This window comes from Tachysurus fulvidraco, chromosome 11, assembly GCF_022655615.1.
Source record: "Tachysurus fulvidraco isolate hzauxx_2018 chromosome 11, HZAU_PFXX_2.0, whole genome shotgun sequence".
Classification (NCBI taxonomy): Eukaryota; Metazoa; Chordata; class Actinopteri; order Siluriformes; family Bagridae; genus Tachysurus; species Tachysurus fulvidraco.
The window spans coordinates 8,097,757-8,119,928 of NC_062528.1; the positions used below are offsets into that span (position 1 = coordinate 8,097,757).

Below are 22,172 nucleotides of genomic sequence, written 5' to 3' on the forward strand. Positions count from 1 at the left end.
TATTTAGTTTTCATGTACCAAGACTATGACTCCAAATATAATTTTTCTGGACCATGCTATGCATACAAACCTCCAATGGTGCCCCAGTCAGGCAGCAGGTTGAGGCGCTGTTGTTTGACAATCCCATGTCGCACCAGTTGTGCTGGAGAGGTGGGCTGGAAGGCAGCTGCAGTAGGATTACATTCAGTCCCCTCCTCGTTCACCACAACTATCAGGCTCCAGTCTGGTACTGCATTGTCCAGGAACACATACTTCCCTGGATCCATGAATACATGTGCAAATCTGAAAAATATTATATAAATTATAAATAGTATAAATAAATAATAAATTATGATATTTAGGTCTAGATGGCCTGTTTTGAACTTGGAAAGATGTTCAGTATGAGCATAATGGAAGTTGGAGCCTTTATATTACCAGAGATAATGTATACCTACTGTAAGTGAACTGAAAGTTCTAAATCTTTGTAATGATTTATTAGTTACTGGATTTTTTACCTGCATATACAGAAAGATATGTTGAGCAGGATCCATAAGGATTCTGTAATTGTATATCTATTTCAATAAATATACATTATCTTTCTCATATGTAAGTGAAAATGGTATTAAATCAAAAGGGGAAAGCTGGATCTTCAGAACACCCACTAAGCCATGAATAAAACAAGACATTTAAACATTTGCATATAAATAAGTGATCATACAGTACCTGGTAGAATTAAATTTGGAATGTTTAACAAGGCGTTCAAGTTGTCTGAATGCACCAAAGTCCCAAGTAGGGTTACTGCTGAACAGATGGTTCTTTTGATAGACTGGAAAATGGCTGAGGAGTCGGTCTGTATTCATAATCAATAAAGTGACATTACACACTATATATGTATACAATCGTTCATAAATACTTAAGAAGAAATTGTCTCTAAAAATACCCTACTTGTGTAGTTGATGGTAAGCTGAAATATGAGCATGTCATTGGGGGAAAGGCAGGCTATGGGGTTGGAAATGCGTGGCAAAGGACCTGAGATCAGTAATCCTAGCTCATGTGTGTCTCTTCGCTTTCTTGGATGTCCATCCAGAATTTCAAATGGTTCTGTAAAGAGATATAAAATCCCTTAAGCTTCCAAACAGACTCTAATGTTTTTACCGGTCTATAGTGCTATACTTCTTCTTTTATGTTCAGGAATACAAATAATAAATGTTTAAGATGCATATATGAAATAATAAACTGGGTTATGAAATGTTTATTTGGTGTACCAGATAAAAAAGTGTCAATAAGTATAGGATCCTTTAAAATCCATCCAAACACTCCATCTGGAGAAAACTGGACAAAGTGGATCTTTCCAAAGCTGCTGATATGCCTGTCAGGCCCCAGTACGTTCATCATATTCTAAAAAGAGAAACAATAAATCTCACAACGAGGACAAAAATGAAAATCTTGGCTATCAATATGTATTAGTAAGTTGGCACTGTTAGGGAAAGAAAAAATAGCATAGAATATACACACATGCAAACAACACTCACTCTGCTCCAGATTTTGCTCTCATCTGCCGCTTTGATCCTGAGCACCAGCTGTCCATTTGGAGCAAGTCTGGCAGATAGTATAGGAAGTGCAGACAAGCATGAGGAGTTACACAGCTCCTCCACAGAGACATACATCTCACAGTGACAACTGCAGGGAAACAGAGAATAGACTCCTTTACAATGTTTCACATGCACTAGAGTTAATTCTGTAAATGTATGTCTAAACCCATACATCTTATTCACTTCTGCAAGCTCATCCACTTGTTCTGGCCAGATATAATCTAACATCATTAACCTAGGACATATTTTGTGAACTTACATGCCCAAGCTTGCATCCAGACTCCCACCATGAGGTCCACAAGTAATATTGCATGAGTATTTAGAAGGACTAATGCAGTCTTGTAAGGAAGCCAGTCTCACTTGTCCGGTTCCACAGCGTTTGCTCACCTTTAGGAACCACACACTTTCATCATATCTTTCATCACCGATTTATAAAATAATGCAGATTTTCAGATGAGTATTTTATAGTGTCTTGCAATCTATATTGGATGCACACTATACATATACACTTCCACTTTTTGCACTTTATTCCAGTCCTTGCCAATTCAGAGAAAGGCATCTTATTTACATAATAACATGATACCTAATTTCCTGCCCATATGTGAACCATAAACTCCATGGAGATTGATCCAAAATCTGTAAATGTTTTAAACAATAACAGAGTATCCTATGCAGATTAGATGGACAGTGGCAAATTTTTGCTTACTGAACAAGACCACTTGATTTCTAAGTAAGACTTTTTAGTTGCCCTACCTCAGGTTGACAGTCTAGAGTACTGTCAGCACTGGAACTTTTGAAATCCAGTTCATTGTAGAAGACATAACCAGCTTTACATACACAAGAGCCATCAGAGTGTTGGAATGCCCTGTTTTTGCCTATGCACATGCATGAGGATGCCCCTGGAAAAAAACACCATTTTAATACCATCACAATATGGACTTCATTTAATGGGAGTTAATGAACACAATAGATTGTTGATCACACATTTGCCATTAATAAAGATACCTTGTGATGATACAGAGGAGCTTCCACATGGGAAACAAGCTCTCTGAGCATACAAATGGTTGAATGTGCCTGGAGGGCAAGGGTGGCATTCCTCAATGAGCTCAGCCTTGGTAATGTTGCTATAGCTGCCTGGTGGGCATGCAACAGGATTGGCTGAGCCCCACGGACAAACATATCCAACTGGACATGGGTGACTGCTGTAGTTATCAGTGCCTGAGGGATTGGTCATTATTATTCATTATACTTACGGACAGTAAGTATGGTTGCATCATAGTTTATTTGTAAACTTGTCAAAAAATCCTTACACCTGTAGATTACATGTTTTCGCACTAACAAGACTTACCTGGAGGGCAGTGGTAGCCTGGGGGGCATGCAAGACAGCGGAGATGAGGAGAGCCACTGGACCGGTAGGTTCCTGCCTCACACATTATGCAGCTGCTCTCCTGAGAGATTCTTAGGCTACTGACATTACGGGGCATAAAGCCACCACCACACAACAGCATGTTTGAGGAGTTAGCTGGGCAGTAAAATGGGTATGTACACCTGCCAAAGTAAGTAGATACAAAACATGAATACAAAATATTGTTTTAAAATCTTTTAAAATTTATATTTATTAAAAGTATTTTTATTGTGCATACATTTGCTGAGGTGTGTTGTAAATGTGTGAGCCTTCAGGGCAGTAATATCCTGCAGGGCATGGAGTGGGTTCTCCAGTTTGTGGCCTGCAATATGAACCTGCTCTGCACAAGACCTCCACCACTGATCCTGTTAGAAGACTTTACTTCATTGTAGATTATTACTTATATACAAATAGTGTATGAAGATTTTACATACACATTTACATGAAACCCACCTATAGGGCACTGGTAAGAAGCTCTGCAAGGAATTCCTACAACGTTAGGCTGACCTGTGAGGCGAGGGTCAGGACAATATGTACCAGCAGTGCAGAGTTGGCACTGGCTGAAAGCATTTGCCCCTGGTTGGGTTCTAAAGGTGCCAGCAGGACAGAGAACTGGCAAGCCTGTTCCACTGCACCAATAACCAGGTGGACAGGGGAAGCTGGAAAAATCAGTCAGACCTAAAAAAAAAAAAAAACCCAATGGGCTGCTAAGTTATGATCAAGAACATAGGATATGATACCAAAATTCATACCAATGGATGTAAGTGCTAGGTAGAAGCTGTATGAGAGTTATGCATATAGTGTGGAATAGAAACTAAGACATATCATAGTTGTATAATACTGATCTTGAACCTAACCCCATTTTATTCTGTGATTATTGAATCAATAATATATATCCTATATATAATATATACTTTAATGTCCTATATCAGGGACATTAAATATTTCCAATATTTATGAACAGTGAGTTATAAGTGTAGCAGATGCACACTTTATTATAGCAGACACAATGCATAATAAAATAGCCTACATCTCCCACATGATTTCATAACCTTAATTCCAACTGTCAGTGCACAGTAAAAAAATAAGCAAAATAGGATGTGCTAGACCAAGTGTTATTTTATAAGCTGCTAAATACTAGTAAGAGACCCATATTTAAAAAAAAAATCGAACACATATGAATAATGTGATAAAGTGATGATATTGACAGTGCAAATTTATAATACAGTGGATTTATCCAATTATCTAATTATGGATAAATGAGACTTTAATCATTTCTATAGCTTTATAGTTATAGAAGTTATACTGAAGTAATTGTATATCCGACCTGTGGCATTGCAGAAAGTTCCAGCTGGACACTGAAGACAGTCTCCTTTGCTTCCTGCACCAGAGGTAGGTCTGTAGGTGAACTGAGGACACTTTCTTGGTCCAGGCCTTCCCTCAGACTCATAATCAATTATACCATCACAGTAATGACCTTCAGGACACATGTAGAGCTCAGGATCTCCTGCATGTAGGGTTAGGGTAAAGTGTTTGAAAATTTATTCGTATACATTCGTTTACAAAGTACTTTTCCAATATATATTTCATGCTTAACTACAGAATGTTAAACATTTTGAGGATTTCTTTTACCCTCTTTGCACCAGTGTTTTGGTGGACAGGGAAGGCAGTCATGTATGCTGCTACCTCCAGGGGTTTCCTTTATGGTGTTAACAGGGCAGGACTGAGGCATCTCGGTGCCCTTTGGGCAGTAGAAGCCTACCAATACAAATGTGATTACATGGTGGCACATACTGAGTGCTCTTAGTTTAATTTCTGAATGCTGAATGACCTACCAGCAGGACAGGGACTGGCACACTGGACTCCCCAATCACACTGGCTTATGTTGCCGATGATTGTGTCCTGTGGCATGAAATCTGTGCTGCCTGAGATACACAAATACCCCGCTGCACATAGGCCTCTTATCTGACCACCCCTAAAACAAGGTTTTTCCATTATGTTCATTCTAAAATTGCTACACAAAAAAAAAAACACATTATTCTGTAAACACAGCTAGGTTTAGTAGATAACCTGCAGAATTTTCCTGGTGGGCATGAAAGGCATTCTCTCTCATTTTGCAGACCTCTGACATCTGGAGGAGTGTATGTGCCATCGGGGCATGGATGAGGAACCATAGTGCCTGCAGATATACATCACATTATACAAAAATTGTGCCTAAATTCAGCCATTACAAGATCACATTCTGATTATACAATCAAACTGAATACATTGCAGATTTTCTTAATGAATGTGTGCCAAATCATTCCTTTAATTTATCTTGCATGAGACTTGTCTAATGTCCAATAAAAGGCAATATTAAAACACTGTATTAAAATGTGAAATATATGTTTATCACATCTGAAATATAGAATTTCAGATGAAATGTAATTTGGATATAAACTGAAACAAGGCAATAACAACAATAACAACAACAACAAAAAAAATACAAACAAACCAAAAAAAACCAAGACTATAATGACCCTCTCAATTTCCAGATTTGATTTGAAGAAATCATTGCATGCCAATGTAATGAACAAATAGACAAATGCAAAACAAATTAAAAGAGTAAATGCTAACAGTTGTTCTCATATATAAGACTTATATAAGTGTTCATTATCATTTTTTTTATTTGTTATAATTAAATAATGTCAGCTCAAACAAACACTAAACAAACTTTCTTTTTATTTTTCTGAATTTTTACTTTTATGTGGGATCTTTTTTAGGTCAGTTGTAAATTCTTTACATTGATTTGGTAATTTTGTTGGATAAGTGATAAAACTACAACTATCAATTTCCAGCATTCTTCTACTGACCAGATGTCACAATATTGTTTTTTATTAATGAATATTGTCATTTCATTAATAGTTTGATGCTTGTCCTTATGTCTAGTGTCCGCTATTTGATTTTGTTTATTTTTTTTGTCTAGTAAATGTTGGTGTATATTTGTCTGTGTATTTCTGAGCTGCACAGACATACCCAACTATTCTATTTTCCTTTGCTGTTTATATTAAGTATAGTTATAATATTTATAAATCATACTGTGCAGAACACCATATATGTAAGGTATTAGTATTATTTATGTTATCTGTGTCTCTGGTGTATACCTGCTGGGCAGTAGGAGTGAGGAGGACATGGGGAGGGGTCTCCTGCAATGGTTGCCTCGCAATAGTAGCCTGGGCGGCATGGGATACAGATCTCTGAGCCTGGGTTGGGCTGATATTGTCCTGTGGGACATGGCAAGGCCACAGGAGAGCCCAGGGGACAATAGTGACCCTGAAAGGATGCAGCTTGTCAGAGTATTCATTAAGATCTGACTGATGTGAGAGAGGAACAAGATGAAAACACAGGTTTAACCTTGGGGCATATGAAGGCATGCGGAGTAGTAGAGGAGAAATCAGCAGGGCAGTAGAAGCCTGCAGAACAGAGCCCACTGGGAGCATTAAGACCCTCACTGGCGCAGTAGTGCCCTGCTGGACAGGGTAGACAACTGTCTATGGAATAGCCACCTGTTGAATTAAATATTTCCTTTTATTATTTTGTTTTGGAGTATTTACCTTTTCAATTATTGTATAAGTCTGTGTTCATTTTCATCTGTGTTTGTCATTTTTTTAACCTTTTGTTAACGCTCACATTTCTTCTGTGGTATAGCTCAATCAAAATTTCAGTCATTTTTTAACAACTTCTCCTCCTACATATTCTAAATCTGTTTACTCTGTAGTTTTAATTCCATTGTAGCTGGTGAAAGCTTTCTAAAGTGATGCTTCTGTTGAATATTTTAAGATTCTTTAAATAAGGTAAATAAACATAACGAGTCTGAAGATTAACACCTATGTCTTGTTTACCTACTTCTCATCATTGCCACATTTGATCAAAGTGGTGCCATGACCCAGCTGGAACACTGACAACTTTCTGGCGAGTTATGCCATTATTTACAAATGTAAATTTGCTAACTTACAAGTAGTCAAGTTTGTTAATCAATGCAGATCCTCATCCCTGGACGTAAGGTCAATAGGCTAAATCATGCTATTCTTTCCTCACAACTTACATGTTTTAAATGACAGTTTAAGAAAGCTGAATAATAAACAATATATTGCAGAATATAGCACTGTAGAATTAGGATAAACATAGTAGAGGGAGCATCAAATATGATGGTCATTGTGTCCATTATAAATAAGCTTTGTCTTTATGCTTGTGGGAAACTCATACCCCATAATAGTGACCTGCACATGGCAAAATATTTGATCTTAGTTTTTCACTCTATCATTTATTTGACTTGAGAACTGCTACTGAAGAGAATTTACACACCAATGAGATTGCGAATGCTGCCTGCAGGGCAGGGCAGGGGTGTGAGGGTTCCTAAGGGGCAAAAGTGGCCTTGAGGGCAGAGACCATTCCTCATGATGCTGGAGGTGTTAAGGGGAGCAGGGTCTGAAGAACCACTTTGGCAAAAATATCCTGCTTGGCATTGGCCTATAGAAAAACAAAATAAACATTTTGGTAATTTCATTCATATACTAATATTGTCTAAATAAAGTGTACCAAGATATCATTTGGCAGCAAGTGGTGAGAAATGAGGAGTGTGGGAAATCAAAGAGACCTTGTGGCTGAGAGGTTCCAGGTACACTGCAGTAGAACCCAGGCGGACAGGGCACACACTCAGACTCAGATTGAGCCCTGGTAACTTGGCCCAGAGTACCAATAGGGCATGGCAATGCCAAAGCAGTGCCAGAGGGACAAAAATGACCTGGTGTATTAAAAAAAGTATAAAACAGTATAATCATGCCAAATAACACATCAAATATTTTACTCAAATAAGATTTTTTGTAAACTTAGTCCTTGTTGGATAGTTAAGTACATAGTAAAATAATAACAATATTTTTGAATCACTGAAATTCATATTTCAGTAGAGAACTCAAGATACCTTTAGGGCATGAGGTGGGATCTTTAGTAGCTGACGAAGGACACATGCTACCAGATGGACAAGAAAGACAATGAGCAGCTCCAGGGGCACTGCTATAAGTGCCAGGCTCACATGGCATTTCTACTGAGGTACCAATTGGACAACTATAGCCTATAGGACAGATATAACCCTCCAGGCCATCAACTGGGCGTGCACTGCGACTGCCTCCAAGGCATACATACCTAAGCAAGAAAAAACATCTTGTACAAAATGCAACTGCTAATAAGATGAATTGTTTGTTGATCACTTATATGTAAGGAAAAAATCTTTAAACAATACACTTGGAAAATGCAGTGACTTTTGCTCTCCTATACACTTTTAGAGAAATTTCACCATTTAGCATGCCGAAGGAACTCTCATAATATTTTCATTTTGCAAAAATGCAATGTAAAGCCACATTATGAAAAAAAATCTATGTTCCCTTAGCATATGTATGTCTCGATGAAATGCATTACTGTTCAGCTGTAATCTTTATAATATACAGTGTATAGGCAGCTTCCATTTCAAAGTATACTAAGGGAACAAAATAATGGCTGGAGCATTATGGGTAACCCACATCCATTAGTAGCAGAAAAGTGCATAGAGAATGACAGACTTAAATGGATGTGGGTGTATTTTGGTCAGACATCCTTTTACAGCTCATACTATACTGAAATATTACCCAGCATCACAGAGTAAAGCGTCAAAGGCATTGGTCATTGCAGGCTGATCACAAAAGTAGCCCGGCAGGCAGGATTGGCACTTCTCCACCATGCTTAACCCTGGTGAACTTGAGAATGTGCCAGGAGGACATGGAAGAGGGTAGCCAGTGCCAGCAGGGCAGTAATGACCAGGAGGGCACATGTTATTACCAGTAGAGTTCATCTTCGAAAAAAGAGAGAAACATTGGGGGAGTTAGAAAAGTAATTAAAATGTTTAGGGCCTCTCACTATTACTCTTCTTCTCTAAAATAAACAATAAAAGACACAAATCACCAAAAGCTTAATTTTAATGTGCATGAACATGATATTAAATCTACCTTGTATCCAGTAGCATTAGGGCTAATGGCTCCTGAAAGACAATAGTAGCCTTCATGGCATTGCCCAGTAGGCTCAGAAAGCCCAGGTAGGGCACAGAACATACCTATAAAAATATAAATATGGAGCCATATTGATCTGCTTATCTCTGAAACACATACTATGAGATACTAGATTAGAATAGACATGTAACCTGAAGGGCATGGTAAGCAGTCAGCTTCAGTAGAGGCTCCAATTACAGGTTGCACTGTTCCTTGAGGGCAGGGAAACTCTGTGCCTAACACAGTTCCAAGGGGGCAATAAAACCCCTGGGGACAAGCATCTGGGATCACCACTCCATCTCCTACATTGTAAATACATCTTTAATGATGCTTTAAAAATAATACTGTAACATTAATATTACATAAAATATGGAAAACCCACCCTGGCAAAAGTAGCCTGCTGGGCATGGTTCACAATTCTCTATGTCACTGTTCCCCATGACTGAGCTGAATGTTCCTGGACCACAAGCAATGGGTTTGTCTGTACCTGCAAGGCAATAAAAGCCTGTGGGGCATAGCCTCTGCTCTGGGCTACTAGATCCCCAGTCACAGTAGTACCCTGGAGAACAGTCGCCTGGAAAGCACAGCAATGAATCATTTTATAGTCATTCTAGCATTACAAAATCTCTTTACAATGTTGATTTCAGTACAATGTTCTCATTGTCACAAAATGTTTTGGACATTCTGACCAGTACCAGATCTGACCCCCAGCTGACAGTATGCTCCTGGTGGACAAAGGGCTCCTGTGTTGTTGTCAGTGGGGTTGGGAACTGTGGATCGCAAAAAGCAGAGGAATCCAGGGGCACAGGGCCCAGAGGGCTGGACAAGTCCAAGCTCACCACAGAAATAACCCAGTGGACAGACAAGGCACTCATCTAACCACAAAAACAGACAAATATGAAATGCCAAAAGTACATAAAGGATCCTTTTTCTTTCAATACACAAACATGTTCTGCTCATAAAGCAGTTCATTTTTCTATTTGTTTTTTCAGTTAGAATTAAGAACATTTATGCTTAACTGAGTTGTCTGCAATATAAAACAAGCTGCTCAATGATACTAATATAAAACAAGAGTCTAGATGTGAGACTGCATGAAACTACCATTTGGCTTTATTGATTACAGCATGCAAGCTCTGTTCCCGAGGTCACTTTGAGGCTACAATGAAATAATTGTAAAATAATAATAACATGAAGGAGAAGAAGAAGAAGAAGAAGAAGAAGAAGAAGTTTCTACACTTTATACACACCTTCATGCATAAATTAGAGTCTGATGTATTGCTCTTAATTAAGGGGGAAATTATGACTGAATGCTACCATGTACAGTATTATATCCATTATATTACTTGTATATTACTTGTGTATTTTTAATTATGTACTTGTCATTGTTTAATTAATGCATTACCTGGTGATGTAAGGCCTCGAGTATTACTGTATGTACCTCTAGGGCAAGGGACAGGCCGGGCCATCTGTGTTTCATTAGGACAGTAATAGCCCTTTGGACAGATCAGTGGAGTGCTGCTGACATTATATTTCTGGGTGGAAGAGGGGCAGTGGAATCCAGGAGGACAGGGTTTACACTCTTTTTGGCCTTTCTGGTCCTGGAACAGCCCTGAAGATGAATCACATGCAGAAATAAAGAAAGTCTGCACCAAATAACTCAAAGTGTGAAACTAATTAGTGTCTGTGACCGCTTTTACAACTTCATTGGGTCATTATTGAAGTCAAAGTTATAATGAAGCATTACCATCAGGACAGGGCATGCAGCCATCTGCACCCTTTCCACCTTTCTCAGAAAGGTGAGTGCCCACCGGGCAAGGTGTGGGCACAGCACTGCCCCTGTCACAGTAATGACCTGGAGTACAAATATCACCAAACACAGCAGACACAGGGGCTGCACTAGGTGATCCCTCACTGCAGTAAAAACCTGGCAAAATCAAAAGAGGCCTATTTAATTCTGCCACCTTTTAAAAGCAATGAATAAATAAATAAATAAATAAATAAATAAATAAATAAATAAATAAATAAATAATAAAACAAACAAAGGATACATTTCACACATCTAACCTGGGAGGCAAGGTCCGCTAACTGCAGTCAGGCCTGCTTTTGAACAATAGAAGCCTGGGGAGCAACTCTGGCACTGCCCTAGTTCTGTCAATCCTCTCTGCATACTATAGACAAAATCAGCTAATCAAGGTTACAGAAGCAGATTGACATATCTAAGCACAAAGCAGGAGGTTTCTTCTTGATTTGAGTGCGTGTTCAGATTAGAAGCACATGAAAAAAACAGTGTGGCACTTCACAATGTATTTACAGCATTCACTGAGTAATCCTTAGATACTGCCTCATCGGGGTCACTTGGTTTTAAAGTATATTAGGCTACAATTTTGTTTATCATTTTGGACATAGAAATAGAAAAAAAATGCAAGCAGTAGTACAAACAAAATTAATAAAGTGCATATCTATAATGGAGAGCATTGATAATATATATATATATATATATATATATATATATATATATATATATATATATATATATATATATATATATATATATGTGTGTGTGTGTGTGTGTGTGTGTGTGTGTGTGTGTGTGTGTGTGTGTGTGTACCTAAATGTGCCTTTAGGGCAGGGTGTTGCAGTAAATCTCCCAGTGAGACAGTAGAATCCAGGTGGGCATTGCATTCCTGTCACATTGTCTTTAGGAGATGGCACAGAAGCTCCTCCAAAACATAAGAAACCAGCCATACACATACCAGTCGGTGAAATGTTACCTAAGCAGACACAAATGCGTAAAACCCTCTAGCAGAGGACTCTGATGACCTTTAAATTCTTTACATACACTATTCTCTACCTGCTCCTGCACAGTATGTGCCTGGATCGCACAAAGTACACTCAGATAAATCGGTTAAGCCAGACTGATTTCCATAAGTCCCCGCTGGACATGGCTGTTCAATTACAGACCAAGCAGGACAATAAAACCCTGGCTTGCATGGGACTGGGTGTATCACACCTAGGGAAAAAATAATATTTGAGCATATGGGCTAGAAAATGGAATATAAATCCATCCATCCATCCATTTTCTACCGCTTTGGAATATAAATATTACACAAAAATATTTCTATAAGAAAAAACAAAAATACAAGTTAATTTAAATGATAATCTTAAGTTCAGTTAAGGTAAGTTCAGTTCCACTTTGGTTGGACTTTGGGGGGGTTAATTTTAAATGATATTGGATATTATTTGTGACTACCCACTACCTTTGGTGTTACATTGCCTAAACATTTTTCTTCTGTTAAGGAGAAATTTCTGTTAAGAAATTTCACTTACCTTCTTGAGGACAGAAGAAACCAGCAGGACACATCTCACATCTCTGTTGCCCTTCCCTGGGCTGGTAGCTGCCGATAGGACATGCTTTACCACTCATACTTCCCTAAAAAAGTATAACTTAATAATGGTAATGAATACAACTAAAAAAACATGCTGTACCTATTTATATTGTGTAAGGTTTTTTACCTGTTCACAGTAATGACCTGCTCTACATTTATGCTCTGGAGGCCGAGATGAGTTCTGTCCTACAGGGCAGTAATACCCTTCAGAGCACAATCCACTGGGCTTCGTTAGACCTTTCTGGCCACAGAAATATCCAGATGGACAGATCAGACAATCCTCTATGTTAGCTGCTCCAGCAGAGCCTAAGATGTACACAGAAACTAAATTTATGAAGCACAAACCACAAAAGATCTGTTAAATAACACAGCATTGGGAGTTTTAACATAATACAAGAATCACTTTGACCTACAGTTATGCAGTTTAATAATATTAAGCCTTCTTTAAATTATTTGATTAGATTTCAGTGAGTACACTTACTATACAATTTGAGTGTTTATAGATATTGATTTGAAATATCCCTAAAGATTACAGCAAGAACAATGCAGTATCTTACTTCTCAATGTGCCTGGCAGGCAGGGCAGAGGTAAAACTGTGCCTCTGGGACAGTAATGTCCAGGAGGGCAGGGTGTACCATAAGGATCTGAGGAGCCTTTAGGGCAGTAGAAACCAGCAGGACAAAAACCAGCAGGTGCCTGAAGGCCAGTCTGATTACAGTGAAAGCCTGCATCACAAAGCTGAGGCAATGACGATCCCATAGGGCAGTAAAAACCTGAGCAGCACATGTACAACATTTTAAAAAACGTAGTAAATCAACAATGTCATATACATGAATTCTATCCAGTCTTTGCAAATCTAATCAGTGGAATATAAAGCCATAACCACCCACACTCTGTCACTCTCTAATTACTTATAGACTTCACTAAATATTTTATGATCAGTAATTAAAATTTATAAAGCACACTGCATAAATGCAGATATCAAAAAGCAGTGTCCTTACCTATAGGGCAAATATCTCCTTTGAAGTCAGTGCATAGAGCTTGTGTGACGTCCATGGCTGTTTCTGAATTATGTTCAGCCAGAGCTATATCTAAGGAAAGCCTGGAGATTACACTCATGCAGTTTCTTATTTCATGTTCTATAGAAAGAAACACATAAATTGGTTGTGCTTTAAAAACAGCACATACTTTTGATGCTTTTGTTCAAGGCACAACAGTGTACCTGTGCTATGAGCTGTGCAGGTAGTGTTGTATCTCTGAGCACAGAGATAATACTCAGAGTAGCTGGAGTCTGGCAAGAGGTCACAGAAGCAGGTCAGCTGAATGGCCGTGGCCTTTGGTGCTGCAGTATCCGCACCACCGGTACAGTAGTGTCCAGGAGAGCAAAAACCTGGAACCGATAAAACTAATGTGATCCTTATCTACAATTTTTACCAAAGAGAAATGTTTTCTTATGTACTATTTAATAATCTTTTATTTTAAAGATGCATTTGGCAGCATCAGAATGCATAAAACCTGAAGGTACTGTACAGGTCAATCGCTTCAGCTAAATTTCACTTCAAACAACAGAATGAAGGAAAAGTTTAATCTCTGTGACTGGGGCTTAGTTGGTACCAGATGGACTGGTATTTAAGTATTTCAGTAACTGCAGATCTTCTGGGATTTTCACATACAACAGACCCTAGAGTTTAGGCATCCAACATTGTTGGAGATAAAAAAGAAGAGATTAACTAGACTGGTTTCAGATGATACTTAGCTTGTTAAACTCAAATAATCACTCTTTACAACTGCAGTGAGCAGAAAAAGCATCAAAGTATGCACAACAAATCAAACGCTTAGGTGGATGTGCTACAACAGCAGAAGACCACATCGGAAGCTATAATGGGCACAGACTCGACCAAAGATGAAGGAAAAAGTCCAGGTTCGACAGTGAGCATAAGATTGAATTTTGAGCATAAGATTGAATTTTGTTAAAGGAAATGTTTATTAGTTTCTTCGATATAGATAGGCATGAGAGATTAAAATTATTTAATTACACATTTGCAGACACATTTGCTTCTTTTCATGAAGGGTGCTGTTAAATGTCAAACTGATCTGTGATACACGACAATGCCAAGATAATTATTTCAGGCTAGATTCTCTACTTGTCTAAAATAGCTTTACCCCAGCTGTAATACAGCTGCTTCTTTTCCTTACAAGCTAAAAAAAGAGCATATGTAGTTTCGGTAGGTGTAGAGGTGTAGATTTGTTTAAAATCTGCCTACCTGATAGTTGAGAGGAGCCCAATGCAATGCAGTACCTGCCTGGAGGGCACGGAGAGCATAATGTATAAGAAGATGCTCCTTTATCTTGCAGGAAGTGGCCAACAGGACAGGGTAAAGGAGCACTGCTTTGTTTAGGGCAGTAATACCCTGCTGGACAGATGTCTCCATATATTTGTGAGACAGGCCTAGGTTCTGTGGCTCCAGATGAACAGAAGTGGCCTTTAGGAAAATGGATCAGAAAGCAATTTGTGGAAACAAGCTCTGACTGAGAAAAAACAATAAAATTAACAAGAAGTGACACTGACCAGCAGAACAGGGTCCTGAGGGGGCAGTCAGGGCACTAATATTGCAGTAAAATCCTGGAGGGCAAAGGGAGCAGTCCAGCAAAGACTGCAACCCGTCAACTTGACTCACTGTTCCTGCTGGACAGGGAATAGGAGAAGATGCACCTTCCTGGCAGTAAAAACCTGTAACAGGAACGGACAGATCTTTAGGACATACTTTGCATACATACCTGATATACAGTAGCATGACACTGATGTATTGCCTTCACCTTTTGGACATGTCTGGCAGGACGGCTGAGCTGGTTGAGACTGATATGTTCCAGGGGGACAGATGGTAGGCTTAGTACTACCATAGGGACATGAATGGCCGAGCGGGCACTGTTGACCTGACCACATCACATTGCAAATAACAGGCCTAAGCTCTTACTCTCATTTATGAAAAAATACATTCAAACAGGTGCAAGTTTTGACATACACATTTTCTTGCTGTTAAGAAATGGCATAAACCTTTTTATGCCTAAACATTTTAGTAACTACTTGAGATTAATATTAAGGCATTGCGTTAACAGCCTACCAGGTTCATGTCCAGTTGCAGAGCCTGCAGGACAGATCCAGCCCTCTGGGCATGGAAGCTCCACAGAAATCTGGCCCCAATGAGGGCAGAAAAATCCAGGCACACATGGATTACAGTCAGACTCAGACACAGCACCATATAGGCTCAGGAATGTTCCTATAAAGAAGCAAGTACAAAGTTACTCCTATCACAGTGAAATACACAAATAAATCTCTGTATTTAAGCATCATACTGTTTAAGCCACATTCAGAGACATGCGGGTGTGTGAAACTGTACACTCACAGAGCACTACATATCAGGAAGATCTGTACTCTTACACATCATGTCATTATCTAATCAGCCAAATCTATGGCTGCAGTAAAATGGATAAAATGATTTACAGACAAAATGATGACGGCAACTTTGGTAAATGTTCGTATTAACTGTAAGAATGGGAAAACCTGTAATCTCAGTGATTTTGACCTTGGTATAATTGTTGGTGCCAGATAGACTGCTTTAAATATTTACATAATTAATTATTTTTAATTAATTTTTAAACACAACAATTTTTAAATTTACTCATACTATTGCAATAAGGTAAAAAAAAAAACATCTAGTGAGCAGCAGTACTATGAAAATGAAACACCTTGTTGGTGAGATAGATGAGCAGAAAATTGATTTATCTGTGGTGACCAGAAAAGCATTTTAAAATGCCCACTATGAAACCTTGAACCTTGACACTTGAAACTACAAAAGCAAAAGTTTCAGTTTTGCCAGCCAAGAAGGCTACGGAAGGCACAGGTACACCAATACTGGATAAGTAAATATGTTTCCTTGGCACATGTTGAGCCCATTAATACCAATCAATTATTACTTGAATGCCACAGTCTATTAGAGTATTGTTGCTGACCATGCATTTCCCTTCATGACCAGAATTTACTTTCATCTAATGCAGCATGTCAGAAAGCAAAAAACATCTCAAAGTGTTGTCACAAACATTACAGTGAGTTCAAGGTTCTTCACGGACCTTCCCAGTCACTGGATCTGAATTTATTCAAACATCACTGGGATGTCGTAGAACAAAAGATTCATAGCATGAATGTACAAATTAAAAATCTGCAGACATTGCAGGATGCAATCATGTCAACATAAACCATAATCTCACAGGAATGCTGTCAACATCTTGTGAAATCGAGTGCAAAGTGAGGTGCAACCCGTTATTAGTACAGTGTTCCTATTAAAATGCCTAGTGAGTGTATATAACTGCCTGACCACAGCTTGAGTGTATGTGTCTGCTAGGCCACATTATTTCCTGTCCATTTTATTTAATCATGCTTTGCTTTTATGTTTCATTCTACAGTAATGTTAATGTACCTAATATACTCCCTAAAGAGCTGATGGTCCTGGGTCCAATAAGGTTGGTGCATTAGGCTCAGTTAAACGGCAAATAGCCTCTTTAATATCAAATGGCATAAAGATATTAAAGAGGCTATTTGCAGTTAATGTTCAACTGCAAATAGCCTCTTTAATATCTTTATGCCATTTGATACTGGGCCAAAACAAACGATATACAGTAACAAAGAAATACAGTTTGAGGAAATAAGCATTTAGACACTTTTGTTTTTGTTATTTATGCATTGTAAATATATTTCAGATGCATATCCTCTTTAGATTTACACACATTACAAAATGACTTTTTACTCATAAGTATGAACCAAAAAAATAAAATATAATAAAGATAAAAAAGAATTAGACAATGCTAATCATTGTATTGTGTTGCAAAGCTGTTGTTGGAAGCAACAGCTTCAATACACCTACACGATTAGCTTTTTGCAGCATTGTGATAAAATTTTTTGATCATTCATTTTTGCAAATTGTCAAATTGTCTTTAATATCCCAAGTGATGATTCATGGGAGAACATGCAAACTCCACACACACAAGGCGGAGGCGGGAATCGAATCCCCAACCCTGGAGGTGTGAGGCAATCGTGCTAACCACTAAGCCACCGTGCCCCCCCCCCCCCCACTCCATTTATGAAAAGAATAATAAAAAAGGTGAATATGAGAATTTCTCTTCACTTTAAACTAACACTTTTGTGTGATTTTAATCATAATCTAAAATGAACACAATTATATGCTCTAGTCCACATCCATAGCTAAAAATGGGAGTTTTAAAGATGTGACTATTATGAAACCAGATTCAGATTAATTACCTTCTGTTGGTGTAAGTGTTAAATGTGACCAGCACTAATTGCTCGTTTATTATCTTACTTGTGTGGATGCATCTTTACCTGGAGGACATTTTAATGGCTGGACACTCCCAATGGGGCAGTAATGTCCCCGAGGACAGACATTCCCAGTGATCTGACCAAAATCGAAGAGTTCTTCTTCTGTATTTAACACCTTATTCTCTGAAAGGAAGTAATAACAATGCTATTTCCTTTTTCCACTTATTTATCTATTGCATTAAGGCTTGCACAACTGACTAGAATTTCTTTATATAAAATGTAAATGTAAATTCAACCTTAATTACAATTGCAGTCCAAAAGAAGTTGTTGGAGAGGTCAATATGTATTTTTGCTAAATATATTTTTGGTTGAAAAAGGCTACAACTGGTACCACTATTTCCCAGTTTCAGCCTGATTGTGAATTGTTGAGACCAAAAAACTTTAAGGAAATTGTTTGAAACAGAATAATACATAAGCACAGCGTTGATAACTCTCTCTGTCTTCTCATCCTAAGACATTTAGTAATAAAGTGCAGTTGTTTTATAGTTGTAGTGTATAACATATACATATAACACACAACTGCATATAATGCTACATATGCAATCAAGAGTATTTAGGAGTTTGCAAGTTTGAGTACTGAACTGCAGCAGTCTGTGACTGAGCTAGGTGGTGGGTGGGAATAAGCAAATGACATGAGAATGAAAAATAAAGATACTAGTGGATTTCATTATATTTGTGAGCATAGGTATTTACCATGACTTCTGTTATGATGCGGTTTAGGAGACACTGATCTGAGACTGCAGTAATATCCTGGGTTGCAGTGGCCAGATGGTGAACTCAGTCCATAGTCTGCACAGTACTGACCAGGTGGACATGGCTGACACTCCAAAATAGATGCTGCCCCTATAGGGATGTGTATTTACTTTTCGCATTTGCACTATTAATTATTTGTTCATAGGATTTCAAGTGTTATATAGTAAAGAGTACATGAAGTTTATAGAAATATAGATTAGACCTTTTAATGAACGGAATGTTCCTGGAGGGCAGGAATGCATATATCTGGTGCCTGCTGGGCAGTAGAAGCCTGCCGGGCATATCCCTCCTGTTGCATCTCCAGGTGGTTGTGACTGAGAGGCACCTTGAATACACAGATACCTACTCCCAAAAAGGGCAGAGGTTAATAGTTAGTAATTTATATGCCACTTTGTGTAGTGCTTTGGTGAATTAATGTGTGTTATGGACTGTGGAGATGGTTATTCACCCTGAGGAGCAGTCTCCAGTGGGTCTGGACAGGCCAGAGTTCCCACAGTACATTCCACTGGGGCAGGGAATACACTGTCCCACACTAGAAATACCTAACTCATTGTTGTAAGTACCAGCTGGGCAGGGGAACTCATGACCAGATTTTGTACCTGACGGAAACAGAACAATAATATGAAAACATTGCATATGTTTTATTCTGTTGACATACTGTAGTCCAAGAAATGTGCTTACCTGCTGGACAGTAATGCCCCACAGGACATGGTACAGGTGTTGTGGTCCCTGTCATAATCCCTGTTTCAGGATCAATTGAGCCTGTACAGAAATACCCTGGCAGGCAGAGCAAACACTTTGCCTGCAGAACAAATGTGTCACTGTGTATCAGTTCAGACAGGCATTTCATTATTGACCATTATTGCCCCTAAAATTATATTGCCTATCCAAGCAAGTGTAGAACAATCCTAAAGGCTGACATATGTAGATTTCAAGAATGTTGCTACAAATAAAAATTAATACCCACAAAATAATTTACCCAAGTCTTTGAAAATCATCCAGAAATCAATTGTACTGGAATAAACACATAAACACACAGAGAACACCCTCAAATATCTTTATATGGTATGACAATCAATATTAGCAATATTATGTAAGTTATATCATCAGTATTGATTGGGAACCACCATAAGACTGGATCAAGTGAGCTTGAGCAAAGGAAACTTGAGAGTTCCTGCTGTTAAGCTAACACACAATTATTTTTGCTAACCTGTGTGTATAGGCTTTGATAGCTCCCAGGATCACAAGAAATCTGAATAGAACTGCCTGGGGGGCACATATGGCCAGGTGAACATACATATTGAGCAGGCTGACTGGAGTTCTGGCCTTGTGGGCAGTAATAGCCTGCATGGCAGACATGAGAAGGAGTAGACAGCCCCCTGCTGGAGCAAGCAAATCCTACAAGAGAGAAAATATCCAGCAGTGCAAGGAATCAATGTCACAAATCACTTTTACATAATATTCATTGCAATTCCTATAGCTGGTTTGTTCTACATCTTGGGCTCACCAGCAGGGCAGGGCAGACAGGCAGAGAGCTCTGCGTTCTGACTGCTGTTGCTGTAGTGACCAGGTGGACAGGGCAGTGGAACTGAGAAACCCACAGGACAGTAATGCCCAGGAGGACATCGGTTCCCAGTCACTCCATCCTCAGGTGTTGCGGATACAGCCCCAGAAAGGCAGAAGTGTCCTGCTGCACATGGTCCATCTGGGGCACTCTGACCAGGAGCCTTGCAGAAAAAACCTGCAAATGAGTGTTTCAAGGACAATTCACAATTTTATTACACTTATTTGACTCATTTTAAATTTCAGCATTTTCATACTAATCTTTAGTCACCATACGTTTCCCATGGCCTTTGATTCCTGTTCTTGGGTAACAGAACTGGGACCCAATTGATTTTGTGTATGTTAAAATGCTTTTCTGTTCCATGATTGTATTAAGAGTTTATATGCATTTCTATATCCTATCTGTCAGCTCAAACAAAATTTGGCCATTTTCCTCCCAAGAGATCATCAGTTTCAAAATATTCAAACCAGTCTATATGCGATCAAAATCTACAGTATGCTATGAAGTCAAAAATATCACAGTATTTTTCTATTCTGATGATGGGCCTAACATTACATGAAGCTCTTGACCTTATTCTTCATCTTCTTCTACTTTCGGCTTTTCCTGTTAGTGGTCACCACAGCAAATCATCATTTCCCCCCTAACTCTATCCTCATTTTATGCATTATACATCTGCCATCTGGCAGTACAGACAACTGCATGAATGTTCAAGTGTATAAATGTTCCTAATAAAGTGGACTATGAGGGTATATAAATCACTAGCTACATTGCCAATAATAGCTGACTTGTGAAAATCTACCCAGCTATTTAAAGGTTGACATTCGCTGGAACATACTTGAGATAGCCACAAACATTTCACGCTCAGATTTGTCAGCGCAGAAGGTGCAAAGAAAAGTCAGTCAGTCAACTGGCAAATTTCAAAAAGACAAAAATGGACTATGACAGAATTTGTGTAGCCCTGTCCATAAGCATGATGGATAATGATTTACAATAATACTAAATAATACTAAATAAATGTTTAGATTTCTGAATAGCTGTAGTTGTATATGCTAACAGCCCAAATAACATATGCAGTAGACAGAGATTACATTATAGCATTTCGTTTAATTACAGAAAAACATGTTTGAATTACTCTACCTGGTGTGCATTGTAAACAGTCATCTACACTGCTCATTCTTGTATAAGGATTAAAGGTCCCTGCAGGACAGGGATACTGATTTTTCCGGGAGGTGCCTGTGGGACAGTAGTGACCCTCTGGGCAGTCTCTGCTTTCAGTAACAGAGCCATAGGCCAGGCAGTAGTACCTAATTAAAGAGAAAGAGGGAAAAAACCCTGTAAATCAGTTATCCAGAGTATTGTCCGAACACAAACAATACAAGATTATAAGGATATTTATTATATCTCATTAATTCTGCTCAAGTCACACTACTGTAAATAGGTTACATCTAAAGTAAACTTTTCATAATCTCCTTGTTCCAAAATGAACTAAAATAGCTTCTTTTATTGCATGACTACAGACACCCTTGAAATGAGAATAAGTATCAGGACCTCATTAATTATTATTATTTTTTTAATGAGCATCTGTGTAAAAAAAACAAACAAAAAAAAAAACTTCTCCTTAATCTAATAGTAAAAATTTCAGCTTGCTCTGCACCTTGACCTCTGTGCTTATTATTCATATATGGAGCTGTGCCTCAGATATTTGGTACTGTAAAATTCACTACTCAAACATCTATTTCTGACCACCAGAGGTCAGCATCACCAGAGTTCTGAAGTGTTTGCATCCTTTCAGTTGTTTCTAATTAAACTGCCTGTTAGATAACATGCTGAAATCTTACTAAGGGTTTTAGGGCATATCTGTGCCATTCGTGTGTTATTCTTGCTTATTTTTGCGGAGTATGAACTGTAATTTATTTATTTATTTATTTTTAGTTTCCATGAATTTCTTCCTGAAAATATAAAGCTGAATCTATGCATCTGTTTTTAATACATTTATTATCTTATCTTATTATCTTAATAATTAAAGAGCTATGTTTCTCAGTGTATAA

At 38.3% G+C, this 22,172-nt stretch overlaps 1 protein-coding gene across 1 annotated transcript in view; it reads right to left on the bottom strand.

The window, feature by feature from the left end:
* si:ch211-286b4.4 (zonadhesin) overlaps window positions 1–22,172 on the bottom strand; it is a 32,105-nt gene that overhangs the window by 5,568 nt on the left and 4,365 nt on the right. The window contains exons 9-55 of the mRNA XM_027173955.2: window positions 21,262–21,428; window positions 20,068–20,301; window positions 19,771–19,958; window positions 19,242–19,362; window positions 19,009–19,159; window positions 18,763–18,902; window positions 18,501–18,650; window positions 17,811–17,930; window positions 15,541–15,696; window positions 15,236–15,352; window positions 14,988–15,149; window positions 14,683–14,901; window positions 13,641–13,808; window positions 13,420–13,557; window positions 12,976–13,191; window positions 12,546–12,724; window positions 12,360–12,462; window positions 11,884–12,042; window positions 11,641–11,803; window positions 11,097–11,200; window positions 10,777–10,956; window positions 10,435–10,641; window positions 9,728–9,907; window positions 9,415–9,606; window positions 9,185–9,334; window positions 8,994–9,097; window positions 8,637–8,839; window positions 7,937–8,157; window positions 7,613–7,759; window positions 7,321–7,485; window positions 6,370–6,521; window positions 6,120–6,288; window positions 5,047–5,155; window positions 4,812–4,951; window positions 4,609–4,734; window positions 4,304–4,483; window positions 3,430–3,654; window positions 3,215–3,341; window positions 2,920–3,119; window positions 2,577–2,789; window positions 2,325–2,470; window positions 1,831–1,958; window positions 1,512–1,659; window positions 1,245–1,377; window positions 925–1,080; window positions 703–829; window positions 71–282 (exon numbers count right to left, since the gene is read on the bottom strand). Coding sequence (XP_027029756.2) covers window positions 71–282; window positions 703–829; window positions 925–1,080; window positions 1,245–1,377; window positions 1,512–1,659; window positions 1,831–1,958; window positions 2,325–2,470; window positions 2,577–2,789; window positions 2,920–3,119; window positions 3,215–3,341; window positions 3,430–3,654; window positions 4,304–4,483; window positions 4,609–4,734; window positions 4,812–4,951; window positions 5,047–5,155; window positions 6,120–6,288; window positions 6,370–6,521; window positions 7,321–7,485; window positions 7,613–7,759; window positions 7,937–8,157; window positions 8,637–8,839; window positions 8,994–9,097; window positions 9,185–9,334; window positions 9,415–9,606; window positions 9,728–9,907; window positions 10,435–10,641; window positions 10,777–10,956; window positions 11,097–11,200; window positions 11,641–11,803; window positions 11,884–12,042; window positions 12,360–12,462; window positions 12,546–12,724; window positions 12,976–13,191; window positions 13,420–13,557; window positions 13,641–13,808; window positions 14,683–14,901; window positions 14,988–15,149; window positions 15,236–15,352; window positions 15,541–15,696; window positions 17,811–17,930; window positions 18,501–18,650; window positions 18,763–18,902; window positions 19,009–19,159; window positions 19,242–19,362; window positions 19,771–19,958; window positions 20,068–20,301; window positions 21,262–21,428 — 7,595 coding nt within the window. The remainder of the gene's footprint in view (window positions 1–70; window positions 283–702; window positions 830–924; window positions 1,081–1,244; window positions 1,378–1,511; window positions 1,660–1,830; window positions 1,959–2,324; window positions 2,471–2,576; window positions 2,790–2,919; window positions 3,120–3,214; window positions 3,342–3,429; window positions 3,655–4,303; window positions 4,484–4,608; window positions 4,735–4,811; window positions 4,952–5,046; window positions 5,156–6,119; window positions 6,289–6,369; window positions 6,522–7,320; window positions 7,486–7,612; window positions 7,760–7,936; window positions 8,158–8,636; window positions 8,840–8,993; window positions 9,098–9,184; window positions 9,335–9,414; window positions 9,607–9,727; window positions 9,908–10,434; window positions 10,642–10,776; window positions 10,957–11,096; window positions 11,201–11,640; window positions 11,804–11,883; window positions 12,043–12,359; window positions 12,463–12,545; window positions 12,725–12,975; window positions 13,192–13,419; window positions 13,558–13,640; window positions 13,809–14,682; window positions 14,902–14,987; window positions 15,150–15,235; window positions 15,353–15,540; window positions 15,697–17,810; window positions 17,931–18,500; window positions 18,651–18,762; window positions 18,903–19,008; window positions 19,160–19,241; window positions 19,363–19,770; window positions 19,959–20,067; window positions 20,302–21,261; window positions 21,429–22,172) is intronic.